Raw genomic sequence first — 17,424 nt, forward strand, 5'->3', positions numbered from 1 at the left:
GTGTGTGATGTCCTTAGGTTAGTTAGGTTTAATTAGTTCTAAGTTCTAGGGGACTGATGACCTCAGATGTTAAGTCCCATAGTGCTCAGAGCCATTTTTGAGATCTTTACAGATTTCCACCTAGTGGCTTGGAGCAGCGAATAAGACACTATGTGATCTGTGTACAGACCACTGTCCACCTGTGGAATATCTATTTAAAAATCACCGGAATTTCACTGTGACTGGTTTAAGATAACTGTGGAAAACCTGAGTCCGGATAACTATTTCTCTAAATCATTTATCCCGACCTCGTAATGCATTCTCTCTGTAAAATATTCGATGCCAATTAATCGCAAACCTCAAAGAGTACTGTGACAGACCAATTTTACGTCTACCAGAAATGAAATGGGCTTAGTTGTAATAGAAATTATTTGCAGAAGTAGTTCCACTTGAAATGTTACATTTGTCCGGTGTCACAGAGCGATTCATTATCAACATATTTCAAAGATTACCAACTAATTTTATGTGACAGCACAGTAGCTAACTGAATGAGAACAAAATGTATACAAGATACCATGTCTCTCTGCGGTGAGTATTTGTTGTTCGTCAATATGGTATAACTGGGACCTCAGAACAGAACATCCCTTTACGGAATCCATCAGCAATTGAGTAATTAAAATGACGGGGAAGGGAGGCACAGGTGCAGGCAGATTGAACAACATAATTGTCTCCAGTCTGCTGCACTGTAAGAATGAGCGTTAACTTACAATGCTATCGATTTCTGTGTATTATAACTTCATCCTTAGAGGCCATCTGATGTCAAGTGCACGTCTGCACCGATATAAAAGCAGTTCTATCCTTAAGTCAAACACAAGCTCCGCTTACATAGTGAAACAGAAGTTGAAGGGTTCACAACACCGTGTAGTCCAAAAAACGTAACAGTGTTTTTTATAGAGCACCCAGTAGAACGTACTTGCTATATTTTTAGTAAGTCATCATTGTTACGTTTAAATGTAGTATTCATATAATTTACTACTGCTATTTTAACTTTTTAGGCATTTTCAAGCTGAACAGAGAACGTTTCTAAATCTACAATATTACACTGAAAGTCCCGCAAGTGTCTGACAGATGCTGCACATAACACCTTTTCATATTGTTTCTCAGACATTCATATCTAGAATAGCACGTCAGAAAAGTGAATATCTAAATCTTTCTACGTGAGCTCTGATTTTCTTTATTTTTTTTACGACTGTCACTCCTCTTTATTTAGATGAGACTTAGCAACATATTCTGGCATTTGGAGAACATTGGTGACTGAAATAATGTACAAAGATCTCGACGTAACGGAAAGCGCTTCTGATGATCGCCTTCCCTGCTAGCTTGTCATATTCGCGACATTCTCTCCATGTTCTGTGAGAGGACAACTTGAGCTGTCTTTGATCTTTTCCAGTGTCATTCGGCAACCCTATCAGTTAAGGACGCCATAACGCGCGGCAGTACTCCGGAAGAAGACGGACAAGCACAGTGTAGTCAGTTCTTGAGAACATTTGTTCCATCTCCTCAGTTTTCCCCAGTAATAGCCAGTCTTTGGTTTGCCTTCCCCACAATATTTTCTAATCTTTGTAAATATTTTCATTTTATTTCAGTTGATCGTACAACCATTTTAACAGTCGGAAAAGGACATCGTCCTCTGCAAACGATCAAAGAGCGCTGATTAGATTTTCTCCTAGATCACTTACAGGGTAACAAATTATTGAACTACACTCCTGGAAATGGAAAAAAGAACACATTGACACCGGTGTGTCAGACCCACCATACTTACTCCGGACACTGCGAGAGGGCTGTACAAGCAATGATCACACGCACGGCACAGCGGACACACCAGGAACCGCGGTGTTGGCCGTCGAATGGCGCTAGCTGCGCAGCATTTGTGCACCGCCGCCGTCAGTGTCAGCCAGTTTGCCGTGGCATACGGAGCTCCATCGCAGTCTTTAACACTGGTAGCATGCCGCGACAGCGTGGACGTGAACCGTATGTGCAGTTGACGGACTTTGAGCGAGGGCGTATAGTGGGCATGCGGGAGGCCGGGTAGACGTACCGCCGAATTGTTCAACACGTGGGGCGTGAGGTCTCCACAGTACATCGATGTTGTCGCCAGTGGTCGGCGGAAGGTGCACGTGCCCGTCGACCTGGGACCGGACCGCAGCGACGCACGGATGCACGCCAAGACCGTAGGATCCTACGCAGTGCCGTAGGGGACCGCACCGCCACTTCCCAGCAAATTAGGGACACTGTTGCTCCTGGGGTATCGGCGAGGACCATTCGCAACCGTCTCCATGAAGCTGGGCTACGGTCCCGCACACCGTTAGGCCGTCTTCCGCTCACGCCCCAACATCGTGCAGCCCGCCTCCAGTGGTGTCGCGACAGGCGTGAATGGAGGGACGAATGGAGACGTGTCGTCTTCAGCGATGAGAGTCGCTTCTGCCTTGGTGCCAATGATGGTCGTATGCGTGTTTGGCGCCGTGCAGGTGAGCGCCACAATCAGGACTGCATACGACCGAGGCACACAGGGCCAACACCCGGCATCATGGTGTGGGGAGCGATCTCCTACACTGGCCGTACACCACTGGTGATCGTCGAGGGGACACTGAATAGTGCACGGTACATCCAAACCGTCATCGAACCCATCGTTCTACCATTCCTAGACCGGCAAGGGAACTTGCTGTTCCAACGGGACAATGCACGTCCGCATGTATCTCGTGCCACCCAACGTGCTCTAGAAGGTGTAAGTCAACTACCCTGGCCATCAAGATCTCCGGATCTGTCCCCCATTGAGCATGTTTGGGACTGGATGAAGCGTCGTCTCACGCGGTCTGCACGTCCAGCACGAACGCTGGTCCAACTGAGGCGCCAGGTGGAAATGGCATGGCAAGCCGTTCCACAGGACTACATCCAGCATCTCTACGATCGTCTCCATGGGAGAATAGCAGCCTGCATTGCTGCGAAAGGTGGATATACACTGTACTAGTGCCGACATTGTGCATGCTCTGTTGCCTGTGTCTATGTGCCTGTGGTTCTGTCAGTGTGATCATGTGATGTATCTGACCCCAGGAATGTGTCAATAAAGTTTCCCCTTCCTGGGACAATGAATTCACGGTGTTCTTATTTCAATTTCCAGGAGTGTATATGAAGAAAACGTAAATTAGTTACAAACTACGATGTGCACACATTTTATTCAACATATAAACGTCGCTACAAATATTCGAATTTAGGTTATGACGTGTACGATATGCCTGCCATCATTGGCGCAGACGAATAGCAAAATTCTGCATGACCCGCTGACGTGTCAGAGTATCGATGTCCTCATTGACCTCCTGAATGACTGTTTTGAACTCAGAAATGGTTTTGAAGTTATTGCTGTGCACCTTGTCTTTAATATAGTCCACATGTGTTCAGATCCGGAGAACATGGCGGCCAATCGAGGCCCTTGCCAGTGGCCTCTGAGTACCCCAGAGCCAGAATGCTGTCGCCAAAGTGCTCCTTCAGGACATCAAATACTCTCCTGCTTCGATGGGGTCGAGCTCTGTCTTGTATGAACCACATCCTGTCGAAATCAGGGTCGCATTGGATAATGAGAATGAAATCAGCTTCTAACCCTTCACATACCGTTCGACAGTCACTGTGCCATCAAGGAATATCGCACTGATTATTTCGTGACTGTACATTGCACACAACACAGTCACCCGTTGAGTGTGAAGAGACTTCTCGATCGCGAAATGCGGATTCTCAGTCCCCCAAATGCGCCATTTTTTCTTATTGACGAACCCATCAAAATGAAAGTGGGCCTCGTCGCTAAACCAAACTATGCGTACGCATAGTAATTCCCATCATGCCCCGCGGCCAATCACGCAGTTTTAACGTCCTAACGCAAACCGTTCAGAAATTATGACAATTTTATTTCATATAGTTCAGTAACTCTGTACATAGATTAAGAACAGCAGAGGGCCTGTAACGCTTCCTTGTGGAAGTCCAGGTAGATAACTTCAGACCATTTACTACAAACTGTGACCTTTTCGTCAGGAACTGACGTATCGTACATCTGAGACGATATTTCACAAAAAAAAAAAAAAAAAAAAAAAAAAAAAAAAAAAAAAAAACGGCTCGAGCACTATGGGACTTAACATCTGTGGTCATCAGTCCCCTAGAACTTAGAGCTACTTAACCCTAACTAACCTAAGGACATCACACACATTCATGCCCGAGGCAGGATTCGAACCTGCGACCGTAGCGGTCAAGCGGTTCCAGTCTGAAGCGCCTAGAACCGCACGGCCACACCGGCCGGCCGATATTTCACAGGCTAGCCGCTTGTGAGGGACGGGTTTTGGAAATCTAGAAATACGGAATAAACTTGCGATCCCATGACAGCTCGCACTCACTATATTTTCTGAATCCGTGCTGTTTATGTGTCAATAAAGCGTTTTCTTACAGGTATTGAGTAATGTTAGAACGCAGAATATATGTACCAAGATCTAACTACTGATCGATGTCACTGATAGGTCTATAATTCTGCGAATTGCCTCTAATTCTTTTCTTACGTATTGGTATGGCCAGCGCAACTTTCTAATCTTTCATCGATTGAGCACTTGTCCAGTATGGGCAAAACAAAACTGTCCCAGAAACTATTTCATGCTCCTTGAGATAGGCTATCCAACTTACATCATCTGCCCCAGGAACAGGCCATGTAAGTTGGACTGCCTTCCAGACGAATCATGTTGACAGCTGTTTGCGATAAGACTTCTTGTATATTTATTGCGTCTTCTTTGGTGACAAGATTTCGGAAAACAGTGTTCAGTAATTCTGCTTTTGTGGCACCATTACCATTGCTATTGCGGGGTTATTGATTATGTCTTGCTGCTGGTTACCACTTCCGCTACTTGAGCCAATGTAAACGGAAAACTATTTACGGTATGGGTACACAGCTTTTAGAAATGGTATAGAGGCTGTGCGCTGCAGTATTTGCGTTCTTAGTAGCTTTAGTGCCATGACTTGCCGTTAGGTGCCGGTACTGATAACGGTGACAGAGTTGAAACACAAGCATCAGCGCGCGTTATAGTTGTAGGTAGTCAACATCGGTCTGAAAAGCTGAGCAGGGCTTTACTCTTGAAGCTGCTATACCAAAACAACAGCAACAGTGCTGCTGCTATTAGCGAGTATCGACGCAGTAAAGCAATGCAGAGACGTCCTATTTCTGCACCAGAGTTGACGAACATGGTAAGTAAGTTAAAATTAACTGGCCATTTGCGAAGTGCTCCTGCGAGACGCCGATGGTCAACTGCGTCGTATATTGTTGAAGAACTTATTGTTACGATGCCTCAGCATGCTGTACACAATCTGCCATCTTCGAACAGTGCACGATTTCACGACAGCAGAAGATTCATGGTCCGCAGTTCGAAAAGGGGACGATTGTGATATTGTATCTCGAGCGCGGTTTCTGGCTGTCGTAGATGCGTATGGTCGCCACACTAAGCAACGTTTGTAACCTGGAACGTGAACACTGTACGCAGTTAACAAATTCATGAAGAAATTAGAAGAATTTTTTTCAATGGTTTATTTGTTAGTCTTCCGCATCTCCTTAGAAATGTTTCCACAAGGTTTCATTAGCCTACGGCCACTCGTTTTACATGGGGGCCTTCTCAAGTATCGCAAGTTGAGTTCTAACCACCTTGTAGTTTACATAAGACCAAAACCTCTCTGGGTTTAATGCCAGCTCTCGAGGCCGGAGTTTCGTTGTGCAACCAATTAAAAGCATTCTGCTCTGAAGTCTACACTCAACTTCGACTGTCTGTAAAAGCGTCACCAGTCCTGGATATTAAATGTGGCATACTTTTATCGTTGTTTCTGCAACGGTGTGCACCATAGGGGATCTGTTCCATCTCTTATTAATTTGCTTTAATGAATTTCATATTAACGTGAATCCCAGCCCCCGATTTTGATGGTATCTGAATAAATACGGTCTATTCAAATTCATAAAATAACAACTTAGTTACCATTTTTGGAAGATGACTATTAACAGCCGTCAAGCAATGTATAAAATGCATGTTTGACTATCAGCTGCTTTGTTATTTAAAAACCCAAATATCGACTGATTTCATTCACAGATAATCTTCACAGATGAGGGCTAAAATACACACATCAAAAAAAGTCTTCCTCACCCCAGTTCCCAAAACTCCTTAAGATACACTTTGACTGGATATTTTATCACAGGCACAGTCCCTTTGACTGTTCAGAGATGTGACTAAACTCCTCCCAAAGTTGTAAAAAAACCATGCATGAACAGCGCCTATTGGACGGAGGGAATCCGACAGCCGATCAGTTCCAGTCATTCTACCAGGAAGGGGGTACACGGCTCGTGCTGTCTGTCGTTCAACAATGACTAGACGCTCAGTACCGTGGTCCGATCCCGTTAGCATTGTTACTTTGTGCCAGGAAGAGCTCTCAACAAGGGAAGTGTCCAGGCGTCTCGGAGTAATCCAAAGCGATGTTGTTCGGACTTGGAGGAAATACAGAAAGACAGAAATTGTCTATGACATGCCTCGCTCAGGCCGCTGAAGGGCTACTACTGCAGTAGATAACCACTACCTACGAATTATGTCTCGGAGGAACCCCGGCAGCAATGCCACCATGTTGAATAATGCTTTTCGTGTAGCCACAGGACGTCGTGTTACGACTCAAACTGTGGGAAATTGGCTGCATGATGCGCAACTTCACTCCCGAAGGCCAAGGCGAGGTCCATCTTTGCAAACACGACATCATGCAGCGCGCTACAGATGGGCCCAAAACATTCCGAATGAACTGCTTAGGATTGGCATCATATTCTCTTCACCGATGAATGTCGCATATTCCTTCAGCCAGACACTCTGCCTAGCGAGTGCAGCAACGTGGAGGTTCCCTGATGTTTTGGAGTGGCATTATGTGGGGCCGACATACGCCGCTGGTGGTCATGGAAGACGCCGTAACGGCTGTACGATACGTGAATGCCGTCCTCCGACCGATAGTGCAACCATATCGGCAGCATATTGGGGAGGCATTCGTCTTCATTGACGACAATTCGCTCCCCCATCGTGCACATCTTATGAATGAGCTCTTTCAGGATAACGACATCACTCGACTACAGTAGCCAGCATTTTCTCCAGACATGATCCCTATCGAACATGTCTGGGATGGATTGAAAAGGGCTGTTTATGGACGGCGTAACCCACCAACCACTCTGAGGGATCTACGCCGAATCGCCATTGAGAAGTCGGACAATCTGGACCAACAGTGCCTTGATGAACTTGTGGATGGTATGTCACGAAGAATATAGGCATGCATCAATGCAAGAGGTTCAAATGGCTCTGAGCACTATGGGACTTCCTAGAACTTAGAACTACTTAAAAATAACTAACCTAAGGACATCACACACATCCATGCCCGAGACAGGATTCGAACCTGCGACCATAGCGGTCGCGCGGTTCCAGACTGAAGCGCCTAGAACCGCACGGCCACACCGGCCGGCTCAATGCAAGAGGACTTGCTACTGTGTGTTAAGGTACCGGTGTGTACAGCAATCTGGACCAACACCTCTGAACGTCTCGCTGTATGATGGTACAACATGCAATATGTAGTTTTCATGAGCAATAAAAAGGGTGGAAATGATGTTTATGTTGATCTCTATTCGAAACTCTCGGAACCGAGGAGATGCCAAACATTTTTTAATGTTTGTAGTTTATGCCACAACGTCACATCTGTCATTATTTAAATTGTGGCCACGTCTCATGTGTAGAGCATGTCTTGAATTCCAGTACACGACAAATGACTTTTAAAAGCAACCACACAAATCTCTGGGTTTTTAAATGAAGAAGGAGCTCATGGTCAAATATCCGTTTTATACAACAATTTAGTAGCCTTGCAGCCAATCATCTGATGATGCTTTGTTTCCATAGTTCCTTCTGGGTGCTGACTTGCGCCGCTCTGTGTGATCCGCAGATGAACTGCAACTGCCCCGTGTCGCAGCCGCCGGGCCCCACGCTGGCGTCCACGTGCGGCGGCTCCAGCTTCATGCTCTTCATGGGGCTGCTCGAGGTCTTCATCCGTTCGCAGTGCGACCTCGAGGACCCCTGCGGCCGACCTACCAGTCGGCGGCGACCGGACGTCGAGTACGATTTCGTGGTACGTTCGTGCATCAATAGTAAGTGTCTATCCATATGTGTAGGTATTCGTAACAATACCCTCAGCAAGAAGACAGGCCTTCGAAACTAAGATTACATCTATTTCCTCTAGTCCCTACCGTATACTACTTACACATCGGATCGGACACGATTTTCATTCATAATGTTTTGTAAGAGCGTGCAAAAATTTAACGGAGGATGCTCTAGTGAACGAATTGAGGCAGATAACCTGGGGTTGGAGAAGCCAGCTTAAGGAGATTATAGGAATGAAATCACAATAACGTGTAGCGCTTTTTTTATTTATACACTACCGGCCATTAAAATTGCTACACCAAGAAGAAATGCAGGTGATAAACGGGTATTCATTGGACAAATATATTATACTAGAAATGACATGTGATTACATTTTCACGCAATTTGGGTCCATAGATCCTGAGAAATCAGTACCCAGAACAACCACCTCTGACCGTAATAACGGCTTTGATACACCTGGACATTGAGTCAAACAGAGCTTGGATGGCGTGTACAGGTACAATTGCCCATGAAGCTTCAACACGATACCACAGTTCATCAAGAGTAGTGACTGGCGTATTGTGACGAGCCGGTTGCTCGGCCACCATTGACCGGGCGTTTTCAATTGGTGAGTGATCTGGAGAATGTGCTGGCCAGGGCAGCAGTCGAACATTTTCTGTATCCACAAAGGCCTGTACAGGACCTGCAACATGCGCTCGGGCATTATCCTGCTGAAATGAATGGTTTCGCAGCAATCGAATGAAGGGTAGAGCCACGGGTCGTAACACATCTGAAATGTAACGTCCACTGTTCAAAGTGCCGTCAATGTGAACAAGAGGTGACCGAGACGTGTAACCAATGGCACCCCATACCATCACGCCGGGTGATACGCCATTATGGCGATGACGAGTACACGCTTCCAATGTGCGTGCACCGCGATGTCTCCAAACACGGATGCGACCATCATGATGCTGTAAACAGAACCTGGATTCATCCGAAAATATGACTTTTTGCCATTCGTGCAACCAGTTTCGTCGTTGAATACACCATCGCAGGCGCTCCTGTCTGTGATGCAGCGTCAAAGGTAATCGCAGCCATGGTCTCCGAACTGATAGCCCATGCTGCTGCAAACGTCGTCGAACTTTTCGTGCAAATAGTTGTTGTCCTGCAAACGTCCCCATGTGCTGACCCAGGGATCGAGACGTGGCTGCACGATCCGTTACAGCCATGCTGATAAGATGCCTGTCGACTGCTAGTGATACGAGGCCGTTGGGATCCAGCACTGCGTTCCGTATTACCCTCCTGAACCCACCGACTCTATATTCTGCTAACAGTCATTGGATTTCGAGCTACGCGAGCAGCAATGTTGCGATACGATAAGCAGGAATCGCGATATGCTACAATCCGACCTTTATCAAAATCGGAAACGTGATGGTACGCATTTCTCCCCCTTACAGGAGGCATCACAACAACGTTTCACCAGGCAACGCCGGTCAACTGCTGTTTGTGTATGAGAAATCGGTTGGAAACTTTCCTCATGTCAGCACGTTGTAGGTGTCGCCACCGGCGCCAACCTTGTGTGAATGCTCTGAAAAGCTAATCATTTGCATATCAGAGCATTTTCTTCCTGTTGGCTAAATTTCGCGTCTGTAGCACGTCATGTTCGTGGTGTAGCAATTTTAATAGCCAGTAGTGTGTTAGTTGAAGGTAAGTGCAAACACCGTCTTTCAAACAATGGAAGTACCATTTGTACTGTATCTTACAAAACGTGCTGAAACTGACGGCCACCAACCTAAATGCAATCATGACATCAGCAAAGAAGTATGTGAAGTTCATGTGTAACAGTTAAAAACGGCGATGATGATATTTGGTTTGTGAGGCGCTCGACTGCGTGGTTATCAGCGCCCGTACAAATGCCCAATCTTTTCACTGTCCAGTTTTGCCAGTTTCGCAAATGATGATGAAATGACGACAACACAGATATCCAGTCCCCGGGCGGAGAAATGCCCCACACGGCCAGAAATCGAACCCGGAATCGCGTGATCCAGAGGCATCAACGACGGCCGCTAGACCACGAGTTGCAGGCGAAAAAATAAATAAAAAATACGGTGTTAGCATAAGAAATATTTGTTTTAGCACGTTTGAAATAAGGGAAGTAAGGGCATAGAATCAGCAGCGGAAGTAAGACGCAACTAACGCAATGTAGAGGTTTTCAGTCTGAAATAGATGAAGAACAGATGATAAGCTGTAGAATACAATGTAAATATCTGACAGCGTAATTTGGGGTATGGCCAACGGCCTTGCCGCAGTGGTAACACCGAAATTAAGCGCTGTGGGGCTAGGCTAGCACTTGGTGGGTGACCATCCGGTCCGCCGAGCGCTGTTGGCAAGCAGGGTGCACTCAGCCCTTGTGAGGCAAACTGAGGATATACTTGATTGAGAAGTAGCGGCTCCATTCTCGTAAACTGACATACGGCCGGAAGAGCGGTGTGCTGACCACATCCCCTCCATATCCGCATCCAGTGACGCCTGTGGGCTGAGGGTGACACGGCGGCCGGTCGGTACTGTTTGGCCTTCATGGCCTGTTCGGGAGGAGTTTAGTAATTTGAGGTATGTGGACAACTGTATATCATATTTCCAAATGAGTATCCTAGATCTTATTTAGAGCACAGCATAAACGTACAACATTTAATGCGTCAACTCTGGGGCAATTTCATGTAAGCAAACGTGATTTTTAACGTCTACTTATCACATGTAAACAGATGCAAGTCGAAATTAAAATAACCTCGAAAAGATGTTAACGTGTCATAATGATTTTCATAAAACAATAAAACCCAAGGAAGGTAGCTTAGAGAGCGTCCAAAATTTTTGGTAAAACAAAAATAATCAGATAGTGTCTAGCAAAATGCGGAATTTCTCTCCAAACTTTCTTGGCAAGCGCGGGAAGTAAGGCGACAAAAGAACGAGATTATCGGTCCATCTGACGAGGGAAGGTTGGGAAAGGAAATCGGTCAGGCCCTTTCAAAGAAACCATCCCGGCATTTGACGGAAGCAATTTAGGGACACTAGGAAAATCTAAACCAGGATGGCCGGACGCAGGTTTAAACCGTCGTCCTCCCGAATGCGAGACCAGTGCGCTAACCACTATGCCAACGCGCTCGGAGAAGTAAGAAGACCTACACTACTGGACTTTAAAATTGCTTCACCATGAAGATGACGTGCTACAGACGCGAAATTTAACCGACAGGAAGAAGATGCTGTGATATGCAAATGATTAGCTTTTCAGAGCATTCATACAAGGTTGGCACCGATGGCGACACCTACAACGTGCTGACATGAGGAAAGTTTCCAACGGATTTCTCATACACAAACAGCAGTTGACCGGCGTTGCCTTATGAAACGTTGTTGTGATGTCTCGTGTAAAGAGGAGAAATGCGTACCATCACTTTTCCGACTTTGATAAAGGTCGGATTGTAGCCTATCGCGTTTGCGGTTTATCGTATCGTTACATTGCTGCTCGCGTTGGTCGAGATCCAATGACTGTTAACAGAATATGGAATCGGTGGGTTCTGGAGGGTAATAAGGAACGGCGTGCTGGATCCCAACGACCTCGAATCACTAGCAGTCGAGATGACAGGCATCTTATCCGCATGGCGCCGGCGTGAGTGGCCGTGCGGTTCTAGGCGCTACAGTCTAGAACCGAGCGACCGCTACCGTCGCAGGTTCGAATCCTGCCTCGGGCATGGATGTCCTTAGGTTAGTAAGGTTCTAGGCGACTAATGACCTCAGAAGTTAAGTCTCATAGTGCTCAGAGCCATTTGAACCATTTATCCGCATGGCTGTAACGGATCGTGCAGCCACGTCTCGATCCCTGAGTCAACAGATGGGGACGTTTGCAAGACAATAACCATCTGCACGAACTGTTCAACGACGTTCGCAGCAACATGGACTATCAGCTCGGAGACCATGGCTGCGGTTACCCTTGACGCTGCATTACAGACAGGAGCGCCTGCGATGGTGTACTCAACGACGAACATGGGTGCACGAATGGCAAAACGTCATTTTTTCGGGTGAATCCAGACTCTGTTTACAGCATCATGATGGTCGCATCCGTGTTTGGCGACATTGCGGTGAACGCACATGAAAGTGTGTATTGGTCATAGCCATACTGGCGTATCACCCGGTGTGATGATATGGGGTGCCATTGGTTACACGTCTCTGTCACCTCTTGTTCGCATTGACGGCACTTTGAACAGTAGACATTACATTTCAGATGTGTTACGACCCGTGGCTCTACCCTTCATTCGATGCCTGCGAAACCCTACATTTCAGCAGGATAATGCACGACCGCATGTTGCAGGTCCTGCAGCGGCCTTTCTGCATACAGAAAATGTTCGACTGCTGCCCTGGCCAGCACATTCTCCAGATCTCTCACCAATTGAGAACCTCTGGTCAATGGTGGCCGAGCAACTGGCTCGCCACAATACGCCAGTCACTTTTCATGATGTACTGTGGTGTCGTGTTGAAGCTGCATGGGCAGCTGTACCTGTACACGACATCGAAGCTCTGTTTGACTCAATGCCCAGGCGTATCAAGGTCGTTATTACGGCCAGAGGTGGTTGTTCTGGGTACTGATTTCTCAGGATCTATGCACCCAAACTGCGTAAAAATGTAATCACATGTCAGTTCTAGTATATTTTTCCAGTGAATTCCCGTTTATCATCTGCATTTCTTCTTGGTGTAGCAATTTTAATGGCCAGTAGTGTATAATGTCCAAAAGGTGATTCTTGGTGACTGTGCTTAGCATAGAGTGTCCCGCTAGAGGCAGAGCGGTTTCGCTGATGGTGCGCCCGTCGCCAGGTGGTGGGCGGCGGCAGCGCGGGCTCTGTGGTGGCGGCGCGGCTGTCGGAGATCCCGCACTGGAACGTGCTGCTGATCGAGGCCGGGCTGGACGAGCCGACGGGCGCGCAGGTGCCGTCCATGTTCCTCAACTTCATCGGCAGCAGCATCGACTGGAACTTCCGCACCGAGCCCGAGGAGATGGCCTGCCTCAACGAGAACGAGCGCCGCTGCTCCTGGCCCAGGGGCAAGGTGAGTCGCCGCTCAGCCATTGTTACGGAATCAGACAACTGGAGCTGAAGTCATTACTTGTGGAGTCGATTGATTGAGCATACAATACAAGGTCAAATTTATTGATCAAGTTGCACAGTAATGCCTCCAAGTATGAAAAGCATGAACAATACAACGTACTGACTGAAAGTCGTTATAAGAATGACTAAAAGGATAAAGCTACTAAAAATTGAACTTCTGCATCCAAATCTTATCAAAAAAACACATTACAACTTTAACTTCCGTAATATACCTTGTGATAAAGACTTAACAGGATGTTTGGTAAGAAAAGATTACTTAAAAACATCAAATAAAAAATCCATTCTTACTACTGTCATAAAACGATAATAAAATCTTGATTCATCCCCCCTATCGATGAAACAATTATTATGGAACCCACTGCTCATCGAAACCAGGTTAGAAACTAGTAGGTGAACACTTTTTACAACATCATTTACAGAAACAAGGAAATCTATAAAGGATACAAAATTATGCTTCCCTTCTGTTGCAACACGCCTCAACTGCTGCCACTATCTTGCCCAGTAATTTAGCAGCATAGAACATGTATACGGCGTTTTTTCGTTTCACAGAAGCAATATTAGATGGATATATGTGGTGTCCGTTCTGTCGGACATGTGTGAAAGAATAGACACTATTTTGATCCAGTAACAGTAGTGAACTAAGACGTAAAGGAATTAGGGATACTGAATGCGAGTTGGCATTGATTTAAATCAATGGAGAGTTGAGAATTAGCGCCGGACCGGGATTCAAACTGGAGGCTCGTGATTACTAGGCAGATGCTCTGATCATTGAGCCATCCAGACACAGTTTTCATTGCAAATTCACGGAATACCCTAGCACGCCTTCCTTCAGACGCAGCATGTCCGAAAGAATAGACATCACTCACTCACACACACACACACACACACACACACACACACATATATATATATATATATATATATATATATATATATATATATATATATATATATATATATATATATATCTTTACCCTTAAAGAGCGCAGTTGGACTAAACAACATGGCCAATTCCTTTTGCTGCCTTCCTTGCTGCCCAAACTTCCCTCATTCGCTCGCTGTGTATCTGTTTCCGGTCCTCTGTCCATGCTCCTTGTCAGCTTCGTGTCTTCGGCTTCATCTTGATTGCCTTTTTCGTTGCCCACATTTCTTTTTTCTTCCATTTGTGATCTTGCTTGCGTTCTTCGGTCCATTTTACGCCTGTTCGTTTGTCACAGTGTATATCATGTAGTTTACTTTTCTTAATGATGTTTCTGAATTTTATGCTGTCGTTTATTGTGTCTGCTCTAATGTTGAGTTGGTTCAGGTTGTTTTTTACCTCTGCCGTCAATTTGTTGTTTCTAGTGGCTATCCAATCAGAGATTTTTGTGGTCAGTCTGTGTGATGGCATTCTGTATAGGTGTCCATAGAATTGTAGTCTGCGTTTTCTAATCTTTTCTGTGATTGTCTCCGTATGTTTGTATAGTTCTTCTGTAGATTTCTTGATCCATATTCCATTGTTGTTAGTTATGCCAAATATTTTCCTAAGTATTTTCCGTTTCTACTTTTTCTAGTTGTCTGATACGTGTATTCCCTAGTATTAGTGTGGTCTCGGCTGCATATAGTGCCTCTGGGAGCACCACCGTGTCGTAGTGGCGTAATTTGGCTTTTTGTGAGATACACTTCTTGTTGTAATGATTCCACACTACTTTGTATGCCTTGTCCAGTTTAGTTTTTCTTTCTTCGTTTGAGTCTCTGTTATGCTCACTCATTTGTAGTGTTTCACCGAGATATTTGAAGTCTGCCGTTTTGTAAATCGTGCCGTACTTTGTGTTCAGAGATGGGAGTTTCATTGTGCTCATGAACTGTGTCTTTTCGTAAGAGATCTGTAGTCCAGTTTTGGAAGCGATTTCCTGTAGTTTTTCAATAGCGTCTTTTGTTTCGTTTATACCTTTAGTGACAATCGCCAAATCGTCTGCAAAAGCCAGGAATTTAATCTCTAGGTTTCCTATGGTTTCGTTTATACCTTTCGTGACAATCGCCAAATCGTCTGCAAAAGCCAGGAATTTAATCTCTAGGTTTCCTATGGTTATCCCCTGTTGTGACATTTCCCATTCTTCTATTACCTTATCTAACACTAGATTGTCCCGCAGCTCGTGGTCGTGCGGTAGCGTTCTCGCTTCCCACGCCCGGGTTCCCGGGTTCGATTTCCGGCGGGGTCAGGGATTTTCTCTGCCTCGTGATGACTGGGTGTTGTGTGATGTCCTTAGGTTAGTTAGGTTTAAGTAATTCTAAGTTCTAGGGGACTGATGACCATAGATGTTAATTCCCATAGTGCTCAGAGCCATTTGAACCATTTTTTGAACACTAGATTGAAAAGGAGAGGTGAGAGGCCATGTCGGTAACCTTTGCAAATTTCGAAGGGCTCTGATAGGTCCCCACAGAAGTTCACTTTAGGGGTTGTGTTGGTCAAGGTTTGCTCTATGATAGTCGGTGTTTTGTTGTCTACTTTGTATTCAGCTAGAATTTTGAAGGGAATTTTCCGGTTGATAGGGTCCTACGCCTTTTTGAAGTCGACAAAGGTAACGATCAGGTTCTGTTTGTGTTGTAAAATCATTTTCAGGTTCCAAATTTGTTCCGCACAAGACCGCCCTTTACGGAAGCCTGCTTGGTATTCCCCAATCAAGTGGTCGGTCTGGCATTCTAGTCTGTTTAGTAAAGCTTTAGAGAGGATCTTGTATGTGACCAGTAGTAGGGATATTCCTCTGTTCGGGTCAGTCTTGTCGCCTTTTTTGTGTAGTGGGTGTATCAGGGCAGTTTTCCAGTCGTCAGGAATTTTCATGGTCTCCGAGATATCTTCCAAGTTCCTCTGGATGTCTTTGGTGAGTTCTGGGTCTTGTAACTTCCAGATTTCCGCGATGATACCGTCTTCTCCTGGTGCTCTACGATTCTTGAGTGACTTGATTATTTCTTTAACTTCTTTTAGAGTTGGAGGTTCACTATCAGGATTGTACTTGCTCGTTTCTGTCATGATTTCTTCCATAGGGGGCTCCGTATATACGTATATATATGCTTGAAGATCTCTCCAGTGCAGATGCACATCAGGTTCGAACTCTTACGGGAATCGACGAAATGCCGCGGGAAATGAGGATAATGGGCAAGGGGCACTCTATTTCTTGTGCGTGGATAAGTTAAGAATTTGACTGCCTAGTAAACAGAAGATCCGGGGTAGAATCCCGGTATGGCACAAGTTTTCAACTTTCCCCGTTGATTTAAATCAATACACACTCGCAGCCGATGTCTGTAATTCATTTGTGTCTTAACATCACATGGAGTTCATCAGCACAGACTGTGCCCCCGTATACGAAGGACTTAGACACGGCTTTCATTATCCTGCAATATTATACATTGGGAACAACGTTTCATCAGCTTAACAAATGATAAGCGAGCACTTGTTACGAGGTCAGTAGCGTCAGATGGCTACAAAAATTATTGGATAAACACTAGTCTCTTATTCTGGCGCCTTATTAGGATACCTTTAGTAAACTTTTTAAATTATCATGGACATATTGCAAAGGACAGACCAGTATTAAATTCAGCACCTTGTATCCGAACCACAGACGGAACTCTTGTCTTTCACAAGACAGCAGAGGTGAACAGTAGCAGGAGGTTTCTTCAATAACCTCTCGACAGAGGCACGGTACAATTATACCTTAATTAAAAGGTCGTATTCATAGATGCTTACGTCGCCACAAATGTAGCTATCTCGTTTTCCGATCAAACATTGATGCTTCTGCTTGAGCAGGGCTTCGAGCACATCAGTTGTTCCCGACCAAATCTCTCGGCTCACGGCTCACTCCTCGCCCGCCGCGTTTCTGACCTCTCCCACTCCAGTCAATCAACCCTCCCTCGCGGCCGACCACAGTGTCAGAGAACCTCTCGCATTTCCCGGCCCGAAGAGAGGTCATTGCCCCTTGACGCGACTATTGATAACTGCCAGCATGGCACGCCGCTTAAATATGTCTTACAGGATTTTCCAAGAAAACGCAGGCGCGCGCACGCACACACACACACACACACACACACACACACACACA

The 17,424-nt window shown here is 45.7% G+C and overlaps 1 protein-coding gene across 2 annotated transcripts in view; it reads left to right on the forward strand.

Annotated features, from left to right (window-relative positions):
* Window positions 1-17,424, forward strand: part of LOC126100272 (glucose dehydrogenase [FAD, quinone]) — a 502,785-nt gene that overhangs the window by 390,477 nt on the left and 94,884 nt on the right. For both annotated transcript variants that reach the window (XM_049910866.1, XM_049910867.1), the window contains exons 4-5: window positions 8,005-8,187; window positions 13,059-13,289. In XM_049910866.1, coding sequence (XP_049766823.1) covers window positions 8,005-8,187; window positions 13,059-13,289 — 414 coding nt within the window. The remainder of the gene's footprint in view (window positions 1-8,004; window positions 8,188-13,058; window positions 13,290-17,424) is intronic.

This window comes from Schistocerca cancellata, chromosome 9, assembly GCF_023864275.1.
Source record: "Schistocerca cancellata isolate TAMUIC-IGC-003103 chromosome 9, iqSchCanc2.1, whole genome shotgun sequence".
Lineage (NCBI taxonomy): Eukaryota > Metazoa > Arthropoda > Insecta > Orthoptera > Acrididae > Schistocerca > Schistocerca cancellata.